Below are 26,772 nucleotides of genomic sequence, written 5' to 3'. Positions count from 1 at the left end.
TGTTAAAATGCTTCCCACTCATTATAAAGCTCCTGCCACCCCTGGATTACGACTTTGATGTCACCAATCCTGCTTCAAAGGATTCTTTCTGGGCTATTAATCACAGTTTAGCCTCTGAAGATATCGCCAGAGAAAACATTTGGACATCTTTGTGCTAGACTTGCTAAAAACTTTGAAATCTTTAGTGTCTTGAAAATGCACAAATTGCAGCTTCTCCTTCCACTGACAACTTTTTATTTTGCTACACAATCAAATGACATTTTAGGTAAAACAGATCTCTTGGTTTGGGGGGCTAAGTATGAGAGAGGAGATGAAGGGTGGGTGGAGAGGAAGGGAGAAGAGAGTTCCAGCAGGCCACTCAGACCCTTCAAAGGCAAAAAGCAGCAGAAATCAGAGAGGCTAAGAGATGGACATTCAAAATGGAGTTGCCTTATCATTTTTTCTCATCTTTCATTAATTTTTTTTTACAAACCAGGGTTCACAGTAGCAAATTAGTACAAGTCCCTGTCCTCTTGCCCTCTACTGAGACCGTGTGAACTATTCACAGCAAATCATCATCATCAATGCTAGTAACACGAAGTGAGCACTTTCCTTGTACCAGAGCTGTGTGTATAATGCTTTTCATGAATCATTTCATCCAGTGCCCATAACAGCCCTGAAAATTATGTAGTCATCCTTCTCTTTCTAGTAGGGAGAGGGAGACACCTTTACATATGGAGATTCATTCCTCTTGTAAAGTTTTCTTACAAAAGGGTAATTTCGGCTCAGTTTTCAGAGCCTCATGTGTGTCTACGTTTCTCAAAAATAACAACTTAAAATAATCAGTATGCCAAAGGGAGATATTTTATTCCTCTTCATTTATAATCTCCACTTGAACCAGTATGAGGTGATATCTCATTGTGGCTTTGATTTACATTACCTTGTTAGTGATACTAAGAATCTTTTCATATACCTTCAGGCCATTTGTACGTCATCTTTGCAGGCATGTATATTCAAGTTCTTTGCCCATTTTTAAATCAGCTTATTTTATTTTTTGCTGCTGAGTTGTAGGGCTTCCCTTGTGGCTCAGCTGGTAAAGAATCTGCCTGCATTGTGGGACACCTGGGTTCGATCCCTGGGCTGGGAAGATGCCCTGGAGAAGGGAAAGGCTGCCCACTCTAGTATTCTGGCCTAGAGAATTCCATGGACTATATAGTCCATGGGGTTGCAAAGAGTTGAGTTGTAGGAGTTCTTTATATATTTTGGAAATTAACCTCTTACAAGATAGATGGTTTTCTCCCATCTTTTTTCCCCTGTTGATATACAGTCCCAATTGTCTATTTTTGCTTTTTTTGCCTGTGCTTTTGGTGTTGTACCTGAGAAATAATTGTCAAGACTAATTATTGGCTTTCCCCTATGCTTATATAGTTTCTGGTCTTACATTTAAGTCTTTATTATGAGTTGATCTTCAAGTATGGTATAAGATAGGGTTTCAGTTTCATTCTTTTGCATGTAAATGCCCAGTATTCACAGCACCATTTGTTGAAGAGATAATCCTTTCCCCATTGTGTAGTCTTAATACCCATATCAAAGATTATTTGACTATATGTGCATGGGTCTATTTCTGGGCTATCTGTTCTGTTCCATTGGTCTATATGTTTATCTTCATGTCAGTATTGTTTTGCCAGACTATTTCAACTACTATAGCTTTGTAATGTATTTTGAAATTAGGACATATAAGGCCTTCAGTTTTTTTCTTTTCCTTCTGAAGATTGTTTTGGAGTCCTCTGGGGTTCCATATGAATTTTAGGATTTTTTCTATTTGTCCAAAAATGTCATTGAGATTTTGATGGGGATTGCACTGAATTTGTAGCTCTCTTTGGGTGGTGTGGACATTTTAACAATATTAAGCCTTCTAATCCATGAACACAATGCAGGGTAACAGAATATGCCACCCCAAAATATGCCAATTTGGCATAAGGATTATTTTAAGCTGAAAGCAATTGAAAAGGAGCAGATGTAAGAAAAGTTCTCTGCCTTCCCTGCATTTGCCCAAAAGCAGGGCATAAATTTGTAAAAATGTGCCCCCTTTCCTCTCTACCAAAAAAGGCAGAAGTTAATCACCAGAGACAAGTCTAGACCCTATCAACTCAGAGACAGCCACTAGAGGAATCTATATAAGAAATTAGCCCTTATCTTATAATAGCTTCCCTATATATTTTTTGTTGTTTAATGGCTAAATTATGTCCAGCTCTTTTGCGAATTCATGGACTGTAACCCACCACAGTCCATGGAAAATCCATGGGATTTTCCAGTCAAGAATGGAGTGGGTTGCCATTTCCTTCTCCAGAGTATCTTCTTGACCCAAAGATAGAACCCACGTCTCCTGCATTGGCAGGTGGGTTCTTTACCACTGAGCCACCAGGGAAGCCCTTCCTTATATATCTACCCTTACCATAATTTCCCACCCCTGGAAACTCAAAGTTCTTTTTCTTTGTCTTTCACTTCTTTATCAATTTATTGTTCTTTTGTTAATATCTATGTAAATCCAAGTTCTAACCACCCCTTTGAATTACTCATCACTGGGTAATCCTATATATATGTGCAATGCATGCATTAGTAAACTTCTGATTGTTTTTCTCTTGCTACTCTATCCTCTGTCAGTCTAATTTGCAGGGCCCCAGCCAATGAACCTAAGGTGGGTATGTTGTAGGAAAGGGGACCGGTTCCAGGGCCCGAAACTGGGCTCTTGTCTAACACTCGGAAATTAATTGTCCGAGGAGACACATCTGCTGACAAAGCAAGAGATTTTATTGGGAAAGGGCACCCGGGTGGAGAGCAGTAGGGTAAGGGAACCCAGGAGAACAGCTCTGCCACATGGCTTGCAGTCTCGGGTTTTATGGTGATGCGGTTAGTTTCCGGGTTGTCCTTAGCCAACAGTTCTGATTCAGAGTCCTTCCTGGTGGTGCATGCCTTGTTCAGCCAAGATGGATGCCAGAGAGGAGGATTCTGGGAGGTGGGCGGACAGGTGGTGTCTCCTTTTGACCTTTCTCAAACTTTTCTGGTTGGTGGAGGCTTATTAGTTTCCTGGTCCTTACCAGGACCTCCTGTGATAAAACCACTCATGCAAATGGTTACTATGGTGCCTGGCCAGGGTGGGTGGTTTCAATCAGTGTGCTTCCCCTAACAGGTAGAGGAAAAAGTGTATTTTTTCTCCCTCACAATGGAATAGCTTTCCATTTATTTGTGCTTTTGTTGGTTTCTTTCAGGAGTGTTATATAGTTTTCAGTGTATAAATTTTCACCTCCTTGGTTAAGTTTACTCCTAAGTATTTTATTCTTATTGATGCCATTGTAAATGGAACTGTTTTCTTAACTCCCTTTTCAGATTTTCATTGTTAGTGTATATAAATGCCACTGACTTTTTATCAGATCAGATCAGTTCAGTCGCTCAGTCGTGTCCGACTCCTTGCAACCCCATGAATCGCAGCATGCCAGGCCTCCCTGTCCATCACCAACTCCCGGAGTTCACTGAGACTCACATCCATCGAGTCAGTGATGCCATCCAGCCATCTCATCCTCTGTCGTCCCCTTCTCCTCCTGCCCCCAATCCCTCCCAGCATCAGAGTCTTTTCCAATGAGTCAACTCTTTGCATGAGGTGGCCAAAGTACTGGAGTTTCAGCCTTAGCATCATTCCCTCCAAAGAAATCCCAGGGCTGATCTCCTTCAGAATGGACTGGTTGGATCTCCATGCAGTCCAAGGGACTCTCAAGATATGTTGATTTTATATCCTACAACTTTGAATTCATTTGCTAGTGCATGTGTATGATCTTTAGGGTTTTCTATATGTAAGATGATGTCATCTGTGAATGGAGATAATTTTACTTCTTACTTTACAATTTGGATGCCTTTAATTTCTATTTCTTGCCTAACTGACCTAGCCAGGGCTGCCAGTATTATGTTGAATAGAAGTGGTGAGAGTGGACATTCTTGTCTTGTTCCTAATCTTAGAGGAAAAACTTCCAATTTTTCACTGTTGAGTGCATGAGTTATGGGAATTTCATATATGGTTCTCTTATGTTATAGTAATTTCCTTCAATCTCTAGTTTGATCCCTGGGTTGGGAAGATCCCCTGGAGGGGGACATGGCAACCCACTCCGATATTCCTGCCTGGAGAATCCCATGGGCAGAGGAACCAGGCAGTCTACAGTCCATGGGTCACAAAGAATCAGACACGACTGAGCGACTAAGCACTAGCTTGTTAAGTGAATGGGAGACTTGATGCTTTCTTATTTGCTTATTAAACTAATATAAATTTAATTTATATTACAAATTATAGCTTATAAATATTATATTTTACTTATAATTTATATAAGTGAATTTCAAAATTTTTCCAAATGTTTCAAGTTCAGGGCAGATCATTTAGAACATTCTGAAAAATACAGGGACACAAAGGGAAAAATTACTTATCATACTATTCTTTAACTTTTCCTTTGCCTTAATTTTTTGTCTTCTTTTCACAGGTAACTTGGCCCAGACAAGAGCCAGGATAACAGCGGCCTCAAGATCTTTGCCTCCGCATTTCAGTTCTGGGAGACTCAAGGTGAGTCGTAGGTTTGTACCCAAAGTACTGTGGACCATAAGACATTCCCACCCTAGGGATCATCCTAGGTGGGCAGTATTAGTTTCCTTTATCTGATCCACTACCCGGGAAGTCTAGAATAGAGACTGAGGCATTTAGGAATTTGGGGTTAAGAGATTTGAAACATCATCATGGAATCCTTTACAATCCTGTGTCAGGGGAAAAATATTTTTCCTCTACCCTCTTAAGTTCAGTGTTTGATGACTGAATTCAACTTGAACTGACAGATTAGCAAGAGAAAAAAACATATTTTAGTGATATACATACAGAGGTTCACCAAAAAAGTGACTCTAAGGGCCAGTTAGATTTTTAGGTTTCTATACCATCTTAATAGGAGATGAAGAGAGGAAGAAGGACACTTCTGGGACAATCAGTGACTTGGGAAAAATAAATGGTCTTTTAGGAAAATAAATGGGAAGTATAACAGTTTTATATGACACTATCTATTTCAGCAATTTCTTATCCCAGTGCTGACCTCTCATCTCTGGTGATAGGAATCAATCTTCTGTGATTGCAAAGCTCCCAGGGAGGGGATTTATGACAGTTGAATTATTTTTGGAGGCTTTGCTTTCAGGCAGATAAGGGGAGTTTAGAAAAGCTTCTTCTTGCAACTGTTGTTACTTATATGTCTTCAGTTCAAAATAATCCTTATGCCACATGGTATATGCAGACCCCTTTACCTGATTCTCAGAAATACTACTTAAGTTTACAGAACAATGACACTTGAAAATAAAGTCCATCTGGGAAGATATAAGGGCTTCCCAGGTGATGCGAGTGGAAAAGACCCCACCTCCCAGTGCAGGAGATGGAAGAAAAGCAGGTTCAATCCCTGGGTTAGGAAGATCCCTTGGAGGAGGGCATGGCAACCCACTCCAGGATTCTTGCCTGGAGAATCCCATGGATAGAGGAGCCTGGTGGGCTTCGATCCATGGCATTGCAGAGTTGAACACGACTAAAGCAACTTAGCACATGTTCACATCCACAGCCACAGGAAGAAGTGCACACATTCCACTTTTTCTTGAAGCTATCACCAACGTACAGAGTAGGATAACAAAAGGAGTCAGCAGGGAGGAAAGAAACCAAACCCACTCCTATTAATCTGCTTTGCTCTCTGGAAAATGAGTGATGCACTTATCCATGCAAAGAGGGTGTTAGACAAGTTGCTAAATGTCCGGCTGTAAAATATTTTTAACTGTTGCATTCTTCCTGCTAATGTTTAGCCCAAATCTCAAGGAATGGCTGCTTAATGTTCATTGTGTATACTAGCAGCAAGAAATAATGATCTGAAAGGTGAGGGGATAATAAACAGGTCATGGCTCTGAATTTTCTTACCCTTTGTTTATACTGAATATTAATTGATTCATTTAACAAAGAATAATCAATACAACCACATATAATATATGAATATTACCCGCAAATTGATACAGACATACATATCTATACTCACTTCCTCTGAGAATAAAAGACCTGCACATAGTAAGGATTCAGATCATCTTTGTTAGCAGAAATTCTTATATCCACATTGTTAGCACAATCCTATAGAATATTCTGCTTTTCAACCATGTGCGTTTGTGGCAGGATATTAGGGCTGTTTAACATGAGTTATGTGGGACCCTAGGTCTGGTTTACAGAGGGGTTTCAGTGGTTCTGAGAGTCTGTTGACATTATATGTAAATGTTGTTTGTGTTCAATGCACTTGATTCTCATTATTCACAAAAGTTATGTTCTATGAGGCTTCTGTGAATGCTGAATCAGCAAATCTTGAAGCATTGCTCCTAGAAATACATGGTTAGGCTCCTGCAAGCCTCTGGTCACAATACTGTTGTCAACTGATTAATATATAACCTGTATTGTGTGTGTTTCTCTTTAAAAACATTATATTTAATGCAGGTGACCCTTGAAGAACACGGAGGTTAGGGACACCAACCCTCCATGCAGTAAAAAGTCCACTAATAACTTTCCTGTGGGCTCTCTGTATCCACAGTCCTACAGATGCAGATTCAGTAGCCATAGATTGTGTAGCAGTGCTGTATTTACTATTGAAAAACATCTGCATGTAAGTGGATCCATGTAGTTCAAACCTCTGTGGCTAAAGGGTCCACGGTAGATACTTCTTACAAATAATTAACTATATGCCGTATTTCTTTGTATAAACATTATTTCAAATACAGTATTTGTGTCATTGAACTCAAGGCCAGCAGCACTGTGACTCATGCCTGAGTGAAGCTAAACTAACACACAAATATGTTCCAATAGGCACATCAGAGCCTTCTTACTCTTAGGAACTCTCAATAGGACTTCAGTCCTGTGATTAGGTGCTATTTTGAACAGTATAATCACCAGTCAAAAGCACAAAAAAAGGAAAAATTCTGGCACTTAAGTACACCTTGAAAAAGATACTTGTTTATGGTGTGAGAGCTGGAACAGGAAGACAGAGAGAGTGTCACTTTGTTCAACCTCCGCTGGGAGCATGCACATCCGGGTATCAGTTTCCACCACTCTGCATGTCTGTAAGTGACCATGAAAGCATGTGAGCATTGATTGATTTGGAGAGTAAAAGTACATTTCAGCAAGTAGACAAATTCACCAATATAGATCCACAAATGATGAGGATCAACCATATGTGTGTGTGTGTGTGTGTTTTTCGGAGTCTTTGGCTTCCACCAGACTCCTTCTCCAATACTTTGGCCACCTGATGTGAAGAACTGACTCATTGTAAAACACCCTGATGCTGGGAAAGATGGAAGGCGAGAGGAGAAGGGGATGACAAAGGATGAGATGGTTGGATGGCATCACTGACTCAATGGACATGAGTTTGAATAAACTCCAGGAGTTGGTGATGGACAGGGAGGCCTGGCGTGCTGCAGTCATTGGGGTCGCAAAGAGTCGGACACGACTGAGCGACTGAACTGATTAACTGAGACTCCTTCTAAAAAGGATCATGACCAAAAAAAAAAAAAAAATGAGAGTCTCCTGTGTACTATTTGATGTCAGCCTATAGTCCCGTCTTTTGCTCAGTTTGATGTTTTGACCTCTAGATTCTGCTAGGACCTATTCCTCTGCCTTCCACACTCCCTATCCACACATTGTTATCTCCTTCCCTGCACTGCCTATGTGAGAAGTGTGCCCTCTAGTGTGTGGTGTGTATTTACATCACTACAATATATATATAGGTGAGATGAAAATGACTAGAGATTTATTTTCCTTGGAGAGAAGATGAGTTGAAAATTCTAATTAAGGCATTAGAAAATATGAGGGTAACAACAGCAATAAAAAGCTCCACCAATTCCTCTCTGCCTTATCCAAGAAAGAGTAGAAGATGTGGCCCTGCCGGAAGCTAGCCTCCACCACATTTAGCACCCCCACCCTGGGCTGGTGTCCGCACCAGCCTTGCTTCCTCATTCAGCACCATGGAGACTTTTGAGGGGAGTGATGCTGCAGGGGCTTTTTCCTTAAGAGACGGATGCATCACTTGATAGCAGTAAAAATTCTTGACCAAAGGCTTTGTCAAGAGGCCAAGTATAAACACTTCTGAGGTTTGAGATGCAAATCGTAGGTAATTACTGAGACCAAAGGAAAAAATTCCTCCAGTTTTTCATTTATTACTGAGATGTAGATGGTTTTCGAGGCTTTTTGGAAGCTATGTCTTTATCCTAGAGTAAATTTAGTTGACAGATGAGGCAAATCTTTTTAATAATACCATGCTTTCAGACTGATTTTTATAACTTATAACAAATCACGTATAAAGGCATTATATTATGTTTAAGGAGTAGGTTTTGAAATCAGAACTGGGTTCAGACTTAGGCATGGCCAGTTACTGGCTGCAAGACTCTGGGAAATTTACCTAAAATCTTTGAGCATTAACTTCCTTATATGTAAAATAGTAGTAACAATGATGTTTACCTCATAGTGTCCTTTTGAGAATTCATTGACATAATGTAGGCAAAGTGTTTAGTATAGTGATTTCACATTGGAAACAATAAATGTTTTATTACTCATGTTTTGATAACCATCTAAAATTCCATGTGTGTAGTCCATATGTATACGGAAGCTTGCTCATTTCCTATGGGCCTGGAGTCTGTACCACAAACTGTAAAGCTTATTCATGACTATTTTGAAGGCTAACTAGCACCACTCACAAGGAATCAGGCAGGACATTTGTCTTGTGGGCTTTCTTGACACAGCAAGCTTGATTAGCTCCAGTTGGCTTATATGGTTATATCAATTGGTGATGTAGAAGAAGGGTATACTGGGTTAGACAGACGATGTTTTTATCCAGAATACTGGTTATACTGATCATTTTGAAATTGGTTTCATTGGAAGTATTTTCTCTGCCAATAAATAAAAAGATTTCCTTGCTATGTTGCATGGGAGCTAGTACTCACCTTGCTGCTAAGTCACTTCAGTCGTGTCGGACTTTATGTGACCCCATAGATGGCAGCCCACCAGGCTCCCCTGTCCCTGGGATTCTCCAGGCAAGAACACTGGAGTGGGTTGCCATTTCCTTCTCCAATGCATGAGAGTGAAAAGTGAAAGTGAAGTCGCTCAGTCGTGTCCGACTCTGTGTGACCCCATAGACAGCAGCCCACCAGGCTCCCCTGTCCCTGGGATTCTCCAGGCAAGAACACTGGAGTGGGTTGCCATTTCCTTCTCCAGTGCATGAAAGTGAAAGTGAAGTTGCTCAGTACTCACCTTATTCCGTGAAATAAAAACCCAGCATCCTTAATATTGATTATTATTGTTCAGTTGCTAAGTCATGTCTGACTCTTTGCAACCCCATGGATTACTGAACTAAAACCGAATCAAACATGGTAATAAAGGAAGGGGAACTGACTGACCTTTTCTGTGTGCGCACATGTGCAAGACAGTGGTTTTTAAATAACACAGACTTTGAAAAGTTAATAAGTCAAAGTCCACATAGCTATTAAGCACAGGAGCCGGAATTTGAACCAAGTGTGTCCAATTCCAAGCCCTGGGCCCTACAGCACAAACCCCCTGAGCCTTGGAAGCTCTCCCAACCTTTTTTCCTACTATCTGAGGTAAAAATTTATAAGAATCTACAGAAAAGACTTTGTTGTTTTTGCTGTTGTGAAATCCCCTCCTTTGGAAAGAACAATTTGCTAGATGATGGCTTCAATAGAATCTACTTTCTGGATCATTTCTAAGAAACTTTATTTTTTAAATTAAAACCATTAATTGGGGGCTTCCTGGGTAGCTCAGATAGTAAAGAATCAGCCTGCAATGCAGGATACTTAGTTTCTATTCCTGGGTAGATAAGATCCCTTGGAGAAGGGAATGGCAACCCATTCCAGTATTCTTGCCTGGAGAATCCTATGGACGGAGGAGCCTGGTGGGCTACAGTCCATGGGGTCCGAAAGAGTTGACATGACTGAACGACTAACACTTAGCTTTAACTATTAACGAAATCAGTTCAGAAAGACAAGCTCTTAATTTAGACAATAACCTTTGCATTTCTTTTGGCTTTGAGTTTTTTGCAGTTCTGTAGAGTTCATGGTTGGAAAAGGCAATGGCACCCCACTCCAGTACTCTTGCCTGGAAAATCCCATGGACGGAGGAGCCTGGTAGGCTGCAGTCCATGGGGTTGCTAGGAGTCGGACACAACTGAGCGACTTCACTTTCACTTTTCACTCTCATGCATTGGAGAAGGAAATGGCAACCCACTCCAGTGTTCTTGCCTGGAGAATCCCAGGGATGGGGGAGCCTGGTGGGCTGCCGTCTATGGGGTCGCACAGAGTCGGACACGACTGAAGTGACTTAGCAGCAGCAGCAGAGTTCATGGTGGGCTTCCCTGGTGACTCAGCAGTAAAGAAACTGCCTGCAATGCAGGAGCCGCTGGAGATGCAGGTTCTATCCCTCAGGAAGATCCCCTGGAGGGAAGGCATGGAACCCACTCCAGTATTCTTGCCTGGAAAATCCCATGGACAGAGGAGCCAGTCCATAGGGTCACAAAGTTGGACGCAACTTAGCACAGCACAGCACAGAGTCCATGGTAGGCCCAATGCAGACAAAGTCCTCCTACTTTAAAAGTTCAAGAGAGGCAACTTCTGGTATGTTCCTTGTCCGAAGTGCAAGTCCCTCTTTTAGATCCACTCCATGTACAGGGGAACTTCATAACTATGCAAATACCCTTTGCCAATCCAAGAGACTCTTGACCAACCCAAGACCTTTCCAAATTCTAAAATCAGAAGGAACCCCAATAGTATGTTATTTATTCTTTAAAATATAGTACTAGATATGTAGGTGCTGAACTATAGACATGCATTAACATTTCCAAGTTATATGTAAGAGAATAGGTTTTTACTACCCAAGAGTTACTCTGTATGTGAGTAAAAGAGCAGAACTTGAAGTCATGCTGGGTGATTACTAAAACTGAATCAAACATGGCAATAAAGGAAGGGGAACTGACTGACCTCATGTGTGTGTGTGCGCACAGCAGTGGTTTTTAAATAACAGGCTTTGGGAAGTTAATAATACTTCCAGCCCTGTATCTTGGATTGCAAACTGGTGCTTCATTCTATATTTTTCCAACTTGCTACAGGGGATGGGTACTGATCTTGAAAACAGTATATATCACACTTTTAAAGTTATATCTTAGCAGAATTAATATACATCAAAGATTTTCCTAATCACTAAACTGTTAAAATTCTCAAATGCCAAGGGTCTGCTGTATGTTCTGAAGAAGGGTAACAGGTAAATTCTACTAATAAGAGAAATATGGATGAGTTTCCCAGATGCCCTTTCACAGTGGATTAGAGCCTGGGGGGCTGGCACTAGCCGGCTAATTTGAATAAAAAGGGAGGGAAATGAAGGAGGAAAAGCAGAGTTCAAAGCAAGCTGTGGTTCTTCAGGGAGGATCTCTGAATAAAAAGAAATAGTGGAAAAATTCTCAAAAGTTGTGTGTGTGTATGAAAGTCAGGTGGGGAGAAAGAAAATAAGGAGAAAGAATGTTTAGGAAAACTGTCAGAATATACAGTTTGGCCAAAGGCAGACCGTAGCCAAGATCCTCCTTGCTTCAGTCCAAATTAGCTTTCCCCAAATCTCACCAATGCTGAGCTGTGTCCTCCTAGTGAGGGTGAGATAGGGAAGGAACCTTCCGTGCGGTCCCTGCAGGTAGCGCCATCGGACCTATGCAGGGGGGTGGGTATGTTGTGTTCTTTCTTTTCTATGTGAGAGCAACCTTCCTTTTCAACACAGAGCTGTCATTTCTTCCTTTCTCATTAAAAAAACAAAAACAACTACAGGCAGTTATACTGTTGCTCAGCTACATCCAGATGAAACGATGGCTCTGGGAACAGATCCAGTCTGCAGCCTAGAGAAAGAAAGCTGCACTGCCCCCAGCTCATGGCACTTTGCTCAGAGACACCCTCAGATTCCTGCTCACTATTTAGGTTGCTTTTCTAGTTTGAAAACTTAGTTCCTTGTTTATTCCCCTTCTTAAACATACCTGTTTTCTTTATACAAGCCAGTTGAAGCGTTTTCTTCAGTTTTGCAAACAGTTTCCTAAATACCCCTCGAGTAAGTCTCGTTATTCAGCCACCTCCCATGGCCCTGTCCCTTCTAAGTAGCCTCTTCTCACTGTTGTTGAACAAGGCTGCAGACATCCTCACCCTGCGGGGAGGTAGCTGCCCGGGCAGCAGCCCACTGAGTGGAACACGCGTGCTGACAGCAGCGTCTTCCAGTTCAAGTGTTCCGGCTTCATACCCCTGCCACCTGTTCCGAGCAGATGGGAGGCTACCACGGAGGCTGGTGCTGAGACGCTGCTCATATGCTCTGCAAACCAAACAGCTCTGTGTGTGCAGAAGCAGGCATTTTATCATTGAGATAAAATGATGGAATACAGGGTGCCTGCAATTGTTTGCTACCGTGGCTTTCATTCATAAATTCTTTCCAGTCAGCCCAGGTATTTGGGGCAGACACTTGGGAACAGGTGTACTCTAAGCTCTGGTCCACAGTGAACATGTGGGAACTGTGGGCAGCAGGAGGGATGTTGCAGGGTCAGAGTCTGATAGCAGGAAGGCAGTTAGGATTTCACTAATTCTCTTGTGGTGCAACCTGGGCTTTGGGTCTGTGTTTTTGTAATTACAGTGAAAGTGAAAGCCGCTCAGTCTTGTCCAACTCTTTGCGACCCCATGGATGATACAGTCCATGGAATCCTCCAGGCCAAAATTCTCCAGGTTGGGAAGATCCCCTGGAGAAGGGAAAGTCTACCCACTCTAGTATTCTGGCCTAGAGAATTCCATGGACTGTATTGTCTATGGGGGTCGCAAAGAGTCAGACATGCCTGAGCGACTTTCACAGCTCAGACAGTAAAGTGTCTGCCTGCAATGTGGGAGACCCGGGTTTGATCCCTGGGTCGGGAAGATCCACTGGAGAAGGAAATGGCAACCCACTCCAGTATTCATGCCTGGAAAATTCCATGAACTGAGGAGCCTGGTAGGCTACAGTCCATGGGGTCACAAAGAGTCGGACACGACTGAGTGACTTCACTTTCACTTTGAAATTGCCCAGCTTCATGTGTTATTACCCAGTTTTCTTTTTAAAAATAGCATGGTCTCATATGACATTATTGGAGAACTAAATAAGGGCCCAGTAGAATGTGGAGAAATACAGAAAGAACATGGTTGGGGTTTGTACTGAAACCATATAGTATATCACAGAGTGTGGTCGTTGTCAAATAAGTAGAACGGTGTAAATTCTGTTTTTCTTTAAGATGTCTTTAAATGAGTATGTACTATAGTATGTACTGTTACATCATAAACATCAAGGCCCCTCAGGTATTTGACCAAATAGCCTTTCACATTTTGGGAAATGTCAGAAAATAAGCTGTCTCTATACCCAAACCACTGTCTCTGCTTATGTTCCAGGTGGACACTCTGGAGGTGATACGGCATCCGGAAGAAACCACCAACATGAAGGGGCAAACCATGGCTTCTTACTTTCGGGTAAGGAGTCTTCTTGATCTCTTCTCTGCCTGTTTTCAGAAAAGATGAGTCAGCCCTTCGCACAAGAGGCCTAGATACCACAGAGTCACTGAAACAAGAGCAAAGCTCAGAGTCAGTTAGGAAAGATGGAGGTGTAGGGAAAGGAGAATTATAACAGGGAACCCACCCTTGAGTACAGCATGAGACCGCAAGTGTCTACAGAGGGCCCTCTGCCACTGGCACATAGTCCACTGAATGTGCTGATTCTCTTAGTGTTTCAGCTGCTTCTTGGCCTTAAAGCTACTGGAGTCAGCCACTTTCCCAGCATATTTACTGAGAAGTAAAGTAGTTAATAAAATTGCAGAAGAAGGCTTATCAAGTTCATGAGAAAATATGTCTTAGCTTCAACTTTATTTTCCTAGACTGAATTGACCCATTGCAAGAGCCATTTGCCTGAGTGCAATTATTTCCCATCTCTGTTACCCCAATTCCTGATATTTTTACCTGGTGAATGACTCTTTTGAGTAAAAATGTTGTCTCCATAAGGACTCTGTCAAATGCGCATTAGAGAGGAAAGATAAGAGACTGTCACTTTGTACTGATTTGCACAGATTTGTTTATTTTCAAATTATGAAGCACTGGGATTGGGAACCCATTAGAGATCACTGACCATAGGGAACTGAGGTCCAGGCAACTTCACGATGGAGATGCTGTTAGTCCAAAGACAGAACTACTGAAACCAGGGACAACAAAATAAGGTTGTAAGGTGGGGTTGCCAAAGTAAGGGACTTGGCAGGGATAGTAAGTCAGGTGGATCATGAGCTGGAGTTGCCAGGCAGGCTGGAGGGTGGGCCTGGGAGCCGGCACCATGGAAAGAAGGTTCCACCCAAAGCTAGTGGGTTCAAGAAGGACCTAGAGCCAAGAAGTCTGACCTGTGCTTTAGAGGTAGACTAGAATGGGCCTCAGTGTATGGATTGTAGGGACCTAGAGGTCTTTGGGTCCAGCGTTCCATTGATGTAGTGATGCCTGCTACAGCTTCTCCAACAGGTAGGTTTTCAGCCCCTGTTTCATCACTCATGGTTGGACATTTCTAATTGCCATTTATTTCTTATCCTGATCCCCTTAGTGGTTTGATTATACTCTCCTAGTTTCTGCATGTATGGGATTTGAAGGCTCTAACTATAAGGTTATCCTCAAGATCCTAGAGTCCCTCTTTCAGCAGAAGAAGCCATTGGCGTGCACTTTTCAGAAGTATATCCATAACAAACAGTTGGGTGTCCTCAAAATACTAGTCCCCAAATGCTAAAAAAAATGGCGCATTGCCAAGCTAGGTTAACACCATTTTGGATCAGTAGCAGGTAAAATTATGAAATAATGGGACTGATTTTATGTGTGGCTTGTAATTGCCCCAAAGACACGTCCAAAAGAAGAACTGCTGCTGTGAATGTCTGTGAGAAACAGAGAGCACCCCTAGTTTTCCATGTGCTCTTTCTGTTCTCTACACAGCCATTTGGTGTATGTTAATTCATCTTCATTAGAATCTCCTTTTACCGTCCAGTTTTCTTGTTTTCTTTGCCCTCTTTATTCTTCTCATTTTGCCTTAGACTTTCTGGTGATTGTTAGGTTAAGGAGGCAACTGACCCCTTCCCTGAAAGCTGGACCTGTAAAATTACAGATACAGTTGATGGAGCATCACCGTGAAATATCAGAGACAAGCTAATTCTGGCAACAGTTATGGGATAATCTAAGCAAATTCTTAGATGGCTGAGTTTCTGCCAAGTGGGATATTGCTTGGCCCTAGGTGATGTTTAAAGAAAATCCACAGGCAGCTATAAGTACAGAAGAATATAAATCAGAACTTATATTGTTATTTCTTTTTGCTGAATTCTTGTTTAGCCTCAAAGGTTCCATGAGTTGTTTACAAGGTGACAATCTGCCCTGGAAGCCTGGGCCGGCCACTATTGTAATTATCCATTATGATTTTGGTAACCTCACTTCTTGTGCATTTTTTCCCCTGGTAGTATTCTCTGATGGATCTGCTCTCTAAAATGGTGGTGGGACAGCCCCACTTTGTACGCTGCATCAAGCCCAATGATGACCGAGAGGCCCTGAAGTTCTCCACAGACAAAGTGCGGGCCCAGCTCCGCTCCACGGGCATCCTAGAGACAGTCAGCATCCGCCAGCAGGGGTATTCTCACCGCATCCTCTTTGAGGAGTTTGTGAAAAGGTCAGGCTGGTATTTTGGGAAATACATTATATTAAACACAACTGTGCCAAAGCTATTCTGTCCCCTGGGATCATCCCCAGCCCTCTTGCCTCCAAACACGTGATTGGCTATTTTGTTCTTTACTCATTAAGTCGTGTTTGACTCTTTTGGAACCCCATGGACTCTGCCAGGCTCCTCTGTCCATGGGATTTCCCATGCAAGAATACTAGAGTGGGTTGCCATTTCCTATTCCAGGAGATTTTCCCAACTCAGTGATGGAGCCATCGTCTCCTGCATTGGCAGGTGGATTCTTTACCACTGAACCACTAGGGAAGACTTTCCAGCTGCCATTTACTTGCTTAAATGTTGTTTCTGTTGTACTCCAACTGAATTACAGTCCTCTGGAAGACAAGTTAAGCTCCCTTCTGATCAGTTCAATTCAGTCACTCAGTTGTGACCAACTCTTTGCCACCCCATGGACTGCAGCACGCCAGGCTTCCTTGTCCAATACCAACTCCTGGAGCTTGCTCAAACTCATGTCCATCAAGTCAGTGATGCCATCCAACCATCTCATCTTCTGTCATCCCCTTCTCCTCCTGCCTTCCATCTTTCCCAGCATCAGGGTCTTTTACAATGGTCAGTTCTTTGCATCAAGTGGCCAAAGTATGGGAGCTTCTACTTCATCATCAGTCTTTCCAATGAATATTCAGGACTGATTTCCTTTAGGACTGACTGGTTTGATCTCCTTGCAGTCCAAGGGACTCTCAAGAGTCTTCTCCAATACCACAGTTCAAAAGCATCAATTCTTTGGCACTCAACTTTCTTTTTTTTTTTGGCACTCAGCTTTCTTTACGGTCCAACTCTCACATTCATACATGACTCCTGGAAAAACCATAGCTTTGACTAGATGGACCTTTGTGGACAAAGTAATGTCTCTGCTTTTTAATATGCTGTCTAGGTTTGTCATAGCTTTTCTCCCAAGAAGCAAGCACCTTTTGATTTCATGGCTGCAGTCACCATCTGCAGTGATTTTGGAGCCCACAATTTTGATTTAAAGTCTGTCATTGTTTCCATTGTTTCCCCATCTATTTGCCATGAACTGATGGGACCAGATGCCATGATCTTAGTCTGAATGTTGAGCTTTAAGCCAGTTCTTTCACTTTCCTCTTTCACTTTCATCAAGAGGACCTTCAGTTCCTCTTTACTTTCTGCCATAAGAGTGGTGTCATCTACATATCTGAGGTTATTGATATTCCTCCTGGCAATCTTGATTCCATCTTGTGCTTCATCCAGCCTGGCATTTTCCATGATGTACTCTGCATATAAGTTAAATAAGCAGGGTGACAATACACAGCTTTGATGTACTCCTCTCCCAATTTGGAACCAGTCTGTTGTTCCACGTCCGGCTCTAACTGTTGCTTCTTTACCTGCATACTGATTTCTCAGGATGCTGGTAAAGTGGTCTGCCTGGCTCTTTGCGAGCCCGTGGACTGTAGCCTGCCAGGCTCCTCTGTCCATTGGATTTTCCAGGCAAGAATACTTTAGTTGGGTGCCATGCCCTCTTCCACAGGATCTTCCTGACCCAGGGATCAAATCTGGTTCACCTGCATTCCAGGCAGATTCTTTACTGTCTGAGCCCCTAGGAAAGCCACCCTTCTGATCACATCTGAAAAATACAAATGTCTATAGGTATTTTTGTGTTATAGATAAACATATATATAATATGTGTTATATATAAACATATATATAAACCTTAGGTTTCAAAATCTCCAGATTTTTTTTTTTTTTTTTTTTTCTTTTTGCTGTAATGGAAGTATTCTTCCATGAATGGCTCAAGCTTCTGGCAAATGTAAATACACACAACACCCACTCCTCTGTCAGGATCTGGCACGATTTAATATGATAGCTAATATCTACATAGCACCTAAAATGTCCCAAAAGTGTAATCTCCTTTGATCCATACAGCAGCCCCATAAGCTAGGCTTTATTATTATCCCCAAGGCTTTATTATTATCCCCATTTTACAGATGAGGAAATTGAAGCACAGAAGGAAAGTAAGTGATTTTACCAAAGTCCAATGCTAATAAATAATAGGACCAAAATTTGAACCCAAGGAGTCTGGCTACAACAGCCACAGTTTTAATCTCTTTAGTCTACGCCATTCAATAAAAGTTTGTTGCAGAAATTGCCATAGAGCTTTTTAAACCCAGAAACTGCCTTTACCTAAGAGTGAAATGTTGCTCTTTTCTGAACAGCTGCCATAGGTATGTCTTACATATACATGTGATTATAGGTAGAATTTTCACAAAACTTTATGTGAAGAAATAAGAATAACAACAGAGAATCTCTGAGAAGCACTATTATCTGAGAATATCCAGAGAGGAAAATTAAAATTATTATAAAATCTGCTGCACCCCACCAACTATCTTTAGTTTCTTTTTACCACTATGCTGAAACTTCTGCCCAAGGTCATTTTTCCAACTTTTCCTCAGGGAAGAGTGGATCCTAATACGGCAGGTCACTTCATTGGATCTTCCCAATGCCACTAAATTCCATGCAGATGAAAGAGCAAAAAGAGCTGTTGGCAATGAGAGCTGTTAAATTAAAAATAAGAATGAAATGGCTTTTTAAAAGGAAGTATCTTTGAGCCTCTTTTTTCATCTTAAATTTGGAGGTGGAACAAACAAAAAAAAAGATGATTTTAGTTCATGAATGTGACTAGTCAAGTATTTTTAGCTACCAAGAGTTGAATACATAAAAAATATTTAAGAAAACAGGTCAAATGCTAAACAGATTGGCACTTCTTTGTTCGTAATCAGAAAGCCAGTAGGCAAGTATGAACAGGAGTTTCAAAATGTCAGTAAATCTGAGGGTATCAGAGATTTCTGAGCCAGCAAGTTAATTGGTATTTTGATCCTTTTGAGCAACTTAACAACAAAATGGATGAGTTAGCAGTTTCCCCCCTTGATGTTATTCAACAAATAGGGGCGCCTCTTATCTTCCTGTTCAGGAGTGCTGTTTTGTAAACTCTTAGCAGGAAATATACAGACAAAACAATCAAAGGCAGGGCTTATCAGGTGGCAGTAAATAAAAGATAAAGACTTGTTTAGTGTTACTCTTTACCTTTTGTGTTTTCTGGCACTCGGGACTGAAATCCTGACTTGCACACACCTGAAAGGCAGTGTTTTGAGGATTATGTTGTCTGGTTCGAAAATGAGGAAGGACTTTCCCAAGTCACCCACGTCTGCAGACTTGGCCAAAGCTAAAATGTTTCCTTGCCTCCTCATCCTTGAATCCTGGCAAAATGACTTAGAAATGCCCTTCCAGTTTTCTACTCGTGGCACCTTCAAGAAAAGGGCTATTTTCAACACCCTCTCAAGAGTGGGGCCAGGTGGGTTGGAAGCATTCATCTATTCTCAGGCAGGCTTGAAGAAGGCTACCTGACAGTGCTGGGCAGGCAGCTGAGACCTCCTGGAAGTCCTACTGTTGAGCTATCACAGGAAAGATCTATGAATGCTCGTTGGCTTCATGGTCAGTGGACTCTGAAGCATGGTCCAGCAGAAGGTCTGCTCTGAGACACACGTGTATGATGCACATACTTGGATGTGTTCTGGCAAATGTCTAAAGGATAGTACAGCATATTCAGTTCAAAGTCTTATAGTTTGTTTACTAAACTATTGTAGAAAATAGTATAATTTAGTAATAAGATTGAAGTTCTAGTCTCCTCTTAGATAGAGTATTTGGCAAGTAACCTAATATTTCCATAGAGGATGTTTCATCATCTGCATGATAAGAAATCAGGAATACACAGAGTCCACATCCTAAAGATTTTCAGAGATTACATGTGGATTCCTGGGCCTTAGCCTCTAAGTTTTCCAGAAAGGCCCACCTCTCCTGGTTTAGCTCACAGGACAGAGAATTGCATCTCCCAGGACTCAATTCATAATAAATGTTAAATCAGTGTCTGTTGAACAAAATGAAACTTTTGCCATCTTCTCGGTCATTCAGTTCAGTTCAGTTTAGTCGCTCAGTCATGTCCGACTCTTTGCGACCCCATGAATTGCAGCACGCCAGGCCTCCATGTCCATCACCAACTCCTGGAGTTCACTCAAACTCACGTCCATCAAGTCGGTGATGCCATTCAGCCATGTCATCCTCTGTCGTACCCATCTCCTCCTGCCCTCAATCCCTCCCAGCATCAGAGTCTTTTCCAATGAGTTAACTCTTCGCATGAGGTGGCCAAAGTACCAAAATATTAGGTTACTTCACATGATGTGGCCAAATATCAGCTTTAGCATCATTCCTTCCAATGAACACCCAGGACTGATCTCCTTTAGAATGGACTGGTAGGATCTCCTTGCAGTCCAAGGGACTCCCAAGAGTCTTCTCCAACACCACAGTTCAAAAGCATCAATTCTTCGGCACTCAGCTTTCTTTACAGTCCAACTCTCACATCCATACATGACTACTGGAAAAACCATAGCCATGACTAGACGAACCTTTGTTGGCAAAGTAATGTCTCTGCTTTTTAATATGCTATCTAGTTTGGTCATAACTTTCCTTCCAAGGAGTAAGTGTCTTTTAATTTCATGGCTGCAGTCACCATCTGCAGTGATTTTGGAGCCCCCAAAAATAAAGTCTGACACTGTTTCCACTGTTTCCCCATCTATTTCCCATGAAGTGATGGGACCAGATACCATGATCTTCGTTTTCTGAATGTTGAGCTTTAAGCCAACTTTTTCACTCTCCTCTTTCACTTTCATCAAGAGGCTTTTGAGTTCGTCTTCACTTTCTGCCATAAGGGTGGTGTCATCTGCATATCTGAGGTTATTGATATTTCTCCTGGCAGTCTTGATTCCAGCTTGTGCTTCTTCCAGCCCAGCGTTTCTCATGATGTACTCTGCATAGAAGATAAATAAGCAGGGTGACAATATACAGCCTTGACATACTCCTTTCCCTATTTGGAACCAGTCTGTTGTTCCATGTCCAGTTCTAACTGTTGCTTCCTGACCTGCATATAGGTTTCTCAAGAGGCAGGTCAGGTGGTCTTGTATTCCCATCTATTTCAGAATTTTCCACAGTTTATTGTGATCCACACAGTCAAAGGCTTTGGCATGGTCAATAAAGCAGAAATAGATGTTTTTCTGGAACTCTCTTGCTTTTTCCATGATCCAGCGGATGTTGGCAATTTGATCTCTGGCTCCTCTACCTTATCTAAAACCAGCTTGAACATCTGGAAGTTCATGGTTCACATATTGCTGAAGCCTGGCTTGGAGAATTTTGAGCATTACTTTACTAGCGTGTGAGATGAGTGCAATTGTGCGGTAGTTTGAGCATTCTCTTTCATTAGCAACTTCCAATTTTCTCATGATTACATGAGAAACCCATGGTGCCCTGGTATCTTCCCCTTCTTCCTTCTATTCCTCTACTTCCTGTCCTTCAGAAAGCTAGGTGTAACCTCTATCTTCTCATTCTCTTCAAACAGTCCATCAAAAGTCCTGTCAAGTTTACCAGCTAAGGTTTATCAAAAAGATTCCTTTGGGAATTTCCTGATCCCTTCTCCCAAGGCTTTATTTATCTCCCATCCTTTCTCCCAAGGTCTTTTAATAATAATAGCAACAGCTTGAAATATAATTCATATATGATAAAATTACCTTTTAAAGTGCACAATTCTATGGTTTTAGTATATTCATGAGTTGTGCAACTCACTGCTATCTAATCTGAGCATCTTTTCATATGCTTACTGATCATTTATAATATTTCCTCCAAAGAAATGTTTATTCAGATCCTTTACCCATTTAATTGTTGATTTTTATATATTCTGGATACTAGCCCTTATCAGATATACTCTTTTCAGTTTTCTTTTTCTTTTTCTTTGGAATTGTCTTTTCAATTCTTGATAGTATCTTTTCAAGCATTAAAATTTTTACATTTTGATGAAGCCCAATTTTTCTGTTTTCTTTTGTTAGTCATGCTTTTGGTGTTATATCTAAGAAATTATTGCTTAATTCAAGGTCATGAAGCTATATTCCTATGTTTTCTCCTAAGAATTTTATGGTTTTAGGCCTTATATTTAGATCAATAGTGCATTTTGAATTATCTTTATGTATGGTGTGAGGTACATATAGGTTCAACTACATTCATTTATATTATACATGGATATCAAGCTTTCCTAGCATTATTTGTTGAAAAGACTATTTTTTCTCCTGTTAAATTGTCTTGGCATTCTTGTTAAAAATCAGTTGACCATAAATTGGTCATAAATTATTTCTGAATTCTCAATTCTAGTCCATTGATCAAAATCTATTTCAAACCTCTAGAGGCTCTTTTGTCTACCCTTTTGACTTAGCTTCCTAAATGGACTTCCTGCCTTTTCTCTTCTCCAAAGAGCCACCAGAATACAATTTAACTAAAACTCTTATCCAATCATGTTGCTTTCTTGCTTAAAATCCTTAGTTGAAATGACCATTCAAACCTCACTGGATGAGCCTCAGCCCCTTGGCCTGATAGGGGGAAATCTCCCTGATCTGAACCCCACCCACCTTTCCAATCTCTTCTCTTGTCTTCCCACCTCTCAGCTGATACTTCTGCAAAATCCAGACTACTTAGAGTTTCATAAACACCCCACGTCGTTCCATACTCCTATGCTTTTGGTCATGTTATGTTCATGTTATGTTGCCTGAATGCCCCTTTTCCAAGTTCTTGGTCAATTAACTTAAACAGGCTAGTTCAGTTCAGTCGCTCAGTCATGTCCAACTCTTTGTGACCCCATGGGCTGCAGCATGCCAGGCCTCCCTGTCCATCACCAAATCCCGGAGTTTACTCAAATTCATATCCACTGAGTCAGTGATGCCATCCAACCATCTCAGCCTCTGTCATCACCTTCTCCTCCCACCTTCAATCTTTCCCAGCATCAGGGTCTTTTCAAATGAGTCAGTTCTTCGCATCAGGTGGCCAAAGGATTGTAGTTTCAGCTTCAACACCCAGTCCTTCCAATGAATATTCAAGACTGATTTCCTTTAGGATGGACTGGTTGGATCTCCTTGCTGTCCAAGGGACTCTCAAGATTCTCAAGTCTTCTCAACACCAACTTCAAAAGTATCAATTCTTCAGCGCTCAGCTTTCTTTATAGTCCAACTCTCACATCCATACATGACCACTGGAAAAACCATAGCCTTGACTAGACGGACCTTTGTTGGCAAAGTAATGTCTATGCTTTTTTAATATGCTGTCTAGGTTGGTCATAACTTTTCTTCCAAGGAGCAAGCGTCTTTTAATTTCATGGCTGCAGTCACCATCTTCAGTGATTCTGGAGCCCCCAGAAATAAAATCTGTCACTGTTTCCACTGTTTCCCCATCTATTTGCCATAAAGTGATGGGGCCAGATGCCATGATCTTAGTTTTCTGAATGTTGAGTTTTAGGCCAACTTTTCCCCTCTCCACTTCACTTTCATCAAGAGGCTCTTCAGTTTCTCTTCACTTTCTGCCATAAGGATTGTGTCATCTGCATATCTGAGGTTATTGATATTTCTCCCGGCAATCTTGATTCCAGCTTGTGCTTCATCCAGCCCAGCATTCCGCATGATGTACTCTGCATAGAAGTTAAATAAGCAGGGTGACAATATACAGCCTTGACATACTCCTTTCCTGATTTGGAACCAGTCTGTTTTTCCATGTCCGGTTCTAACTATTGCTTCTTGACCTGCATACAGATTTCTCAGGAGGCAGGAGGCAGATAAAGTGGTCTGGTATTCCCATCTCTTTAGGAGTTTTCCAAAGTTTGTTGTGATCCACACACTCAAAGGTTTGGCGTAGTCAATAAAACAGAAGTAGATGTTTTTCTGGAACTCTCTTGCTTTTTCGATGATCCAACAGATGTTGGAAATTTGATCTCTGCTTCCTCTGGCCTTTTCTAAATCCAGCTTGAATATCTGGAAGTTCACAGTTCATATACTGTTGAAGCCTGGCTTGGAGAATTTTGAGCATTACTTTGCTAGCGTGTGAGATGAATGCAATTGTGCAATAGTTTGAGCATTCTTTGGCATTGCGTTTCTTTGGGATTGGAATGAAAACTGACCTTTTCCAGTCCTGTGGCTGCTGCTGAGTTCTCCATATTTGCTAGCATATTGAGTGCAGCACTTTCACAGCATCGTCTTTTAGAATTTGAAATAGCTCAACTGGAATTCCATCACCTCCACTAGCTGTGCTCATAGTGATGCTTCCTAAGGCCCACTTGATTTCATCCTCCAAGATGTCTGGCTCTAGGTGAGTGATCATACCATCATGATTATCTGGGTCATTAAGATCTTTTTTGTATAGTTCTGTATATTCTTACCACCTCTTCTTAATATCTTCTGCTTCTGTTGCTGCTGCTGCTGCTAAGTCGCTTCAGTTGTGTCCGACTCTGTGTGATCCCATAGATGGCAGCCCACCAGGCTCTGCTGTCCCTGGGATTCTCCAGGCAAGAACACTGGAGTGGATTGCCATTTCCTTCTCCAATGCATGAAAATGAAAAGTGAAAATGAAGTTGCTCAGTCGTGTCTGACTCTTTAGCGATCCTATGGACTGCAGCCCACCAGGCTCCTCCGTCCATGGGATTTTCCAGGCAAGAGTACTGGAGTGGGGTGCCATCACCTTCTCCTCTGCTTCTGTTAGGTCCATACCATTTCTGTCCTTTATTGTGCTCATCTTTGCATGAAATATTCCCTTGGTATCTTATTTTTCTTGAAGAGATCTCTAGTCCTTCCCATTTTATCGTTTTCCTGTATTTCTTTGCATTGATCACTGGAAGCCTTTCTTATCTCTCCTTGCTAATCTTTGGAACTCTGCATTCAAATGGGAATATCTTTCTTTTCCTCCTTTGCATTTTGCTTCTCTTCCTTTCACAGCTATTTGTAAGGCCTCCTCAGACAACCATTTTGCCTTTTTGCATTTCTTTTCCTTGGGGATGGTCTTGATCCCTGCCTCCTGTACAATGTCAGGAATCTCCATCTGTAGTTCTTCAGGCACTCTATTAGATCTAATCCCTTGAATCTATTTCTCACTTCCACTGTATAATTGTAAGAGATTTGATTTAAGTCATACCTAAATGGTTTAGTGGTTTTCCCTACTTTCTTCAATTTAAGCCTGAATTTGGCAAAAGGAGTTCATGGTCTGAGCCACAGTCAGCTCCCAGTCTTGTTTTTGCTGCCTGTATATAACTTCTCCATCTTTGGCTGCAAAGAATATAATCAGTCTGATTTTGATATTGACCATCTGGTGATGTCCATGTGTAGAATCTTCTCTTGTGTTGTTGGAAGATGGTGTTTGCTATGACCAGTTCATTTTCTTGGCAAAACTCTATTAGCCTTTGCCCTGCTTCATTCTGTATTCCAAGGCCAAATTTGCCTGTTACTCCAGGTGTTTCTTGACTTCCTACTTTTGCATTCCAGTCCCCTATAATGAAAAGGACATCTTTTTGGGTGTTAGTTCTAAAAGGTCTTGTAGATCTTCATAGAGCCATTCAACCTCAGCTTCTTCAGCATTACTGGTTGAGGCATAGACGTGGATTACTGTGACATTGAATGGTTTGCCTTGGAAACGAACAGAGATCATTCTGTCATTTTTGAGATTGCATCCAAGTACTGCATTTCAGACTCTTTTTTTGACTATGATGGCTACTCCATTTCTTCTAAGGGATTCTTGCCCACAGTAGTAGATAGAATGGTCATCTGACCATTAAATTCACCCATTCCAGTCCATGTTAGTTCGCTGATTCCTAAAATGTCGATGTTCACTCTTGCTATCACTCATTTGACCACTTCCAATTTGCCTTATTTCATGGACCTAACATTCCAGGTTCCTATGAAATATTGCTCTTTACAGCATCAGACTTTACTTTCATCACCAGTCACACCCACAACTGGGTTTTGGTTTTGCTTTGGCTCCATCCCTTCATTCTTTCTGGAGTTATTTCTCCACTGATCTCCAGTAGCATATTGGGCACCTACTGACTTGGGGAGTTTCTCTTTCAGTATCCTATCATTTTGCCTTTTCATACTGTTCATGGGGTTCTCAAGGCAAGAATACTGAAGTGGTTTGCCATTCCCTTCTCCAGCGGACCACATTTTGTCATAACTCTCCACTGTGACCTGTCTGTCTTGGGTGGCCATACATGGCCTGGCTCATAGTTTCCTTGAGTTAGACAAGACTGTGTTTCATGTGATCAGACTGGTTGGTTTTCTGTGATTGCTGTTTTCAGGTTAACCTGAAAGGTTAACCCGTCTAACCTCTGCTTACTCCTTCAGACTTTGAACAGGCACTATCTCCTCCTTGCCCCCCCCCCAGGCTAGGTTTGGAGACTCTGTGATGAGCTTCACTAGTAGCGCTTACTACACTGAGGTGGAAACTGGCTGCTGGGATCTTGCCTTGACATTCACCACCTGGGAGGCAGGGGTGTTTTCCAGCTAACTTCATATCTGTACTGGCCAGCACTGTGCCCAATACACATTAGGTGTTTAATAAATATTTATTGAATTGAAGTAAACTCTTATTCCTTCCTCTTCATTACTACCTTCTTTTATCACCTCTTGGTTGACTCTGGCCCTCGCAGTTTTAAAATGCATGACAGGAGCTGGCTTTGTTGAGGTTAAGTTTGGCTTGCATTGTAAAAAGTAGCATCTAGATTGTTAGAGCATAAGAGTTCAGGTAAGTGCTAAGTAGCTCTTTGTCAAGAAAAGGTAAGAAACAGTAATAAGTTAATAAAAAGTCTCTAACCCATCTTGAATTATTAGAGTTTAATACATTAAAAAAAGTAGCATTTAAACAAATTTGTCTTACTTCTCTCTACAATAAACACTGATCTTCCCCGCCTCCCACCCCCCCTGCCCCGCCCCCAAAGAAAAGACAAACTTCACAGGACAAGGAAGATTCTCTGTCTGGCTTCTGCCTGGATTTCTAGCCTCTTTTCTCATCTTCTCACCTCTCGGCTCACATTCCAGAAAAGAAAGAATCAGTTAGAGCTC

At 41.6% G+C, this 26,772-nt stretch overlaps 1 protein-coding gene across 1 annotated transcript in view; it reads left to right on the top strand.

Moving 5' to 3' along the window:
* MYO3B (myosin IIIB) overlaps positions 1-26,772 on the top strand; it is a 547,383-nt gene that overhangs the window by 349,882 nt on the left and 170,729 nt on the right. The window contains exons 24-26 of the mRNA XM_045163938.1: positions 4,503-4,582; positions 13,507-13,584; positions 15,585-15,790. Of these exons, the coding sequence (XP_045019873.1) occupies positions 4,503-4,582; positions 13,507-13,584; positions 15,585-15,790 (364 nt within the window). The remainder of the gene's footprint in view (positions 1-4,502; positions 4,583-13,506; positions 13,585-15,584; positions 15,791-26,772) is intronic.

The sequence above is a fragment of the Bubalus bubalis genome, chromosome 2 (genome assembly GCF_019923935.1).
Source record: "Bubalus bubalis isolate 160015118507 breed Murrah chromosome 2, NDDB_SH_1, whole genome shotgun sequence".
NCBI lineage: Eukaryota > Metazoa > Chordata > Mammalia > Artiodactyla > Bovidae > Bubalus > Bubalus bubalis.
Note: the sequence above shows the minus strand (reverse complement) of the source record. Positions and strands in the feature narration are given on the sequence as shown.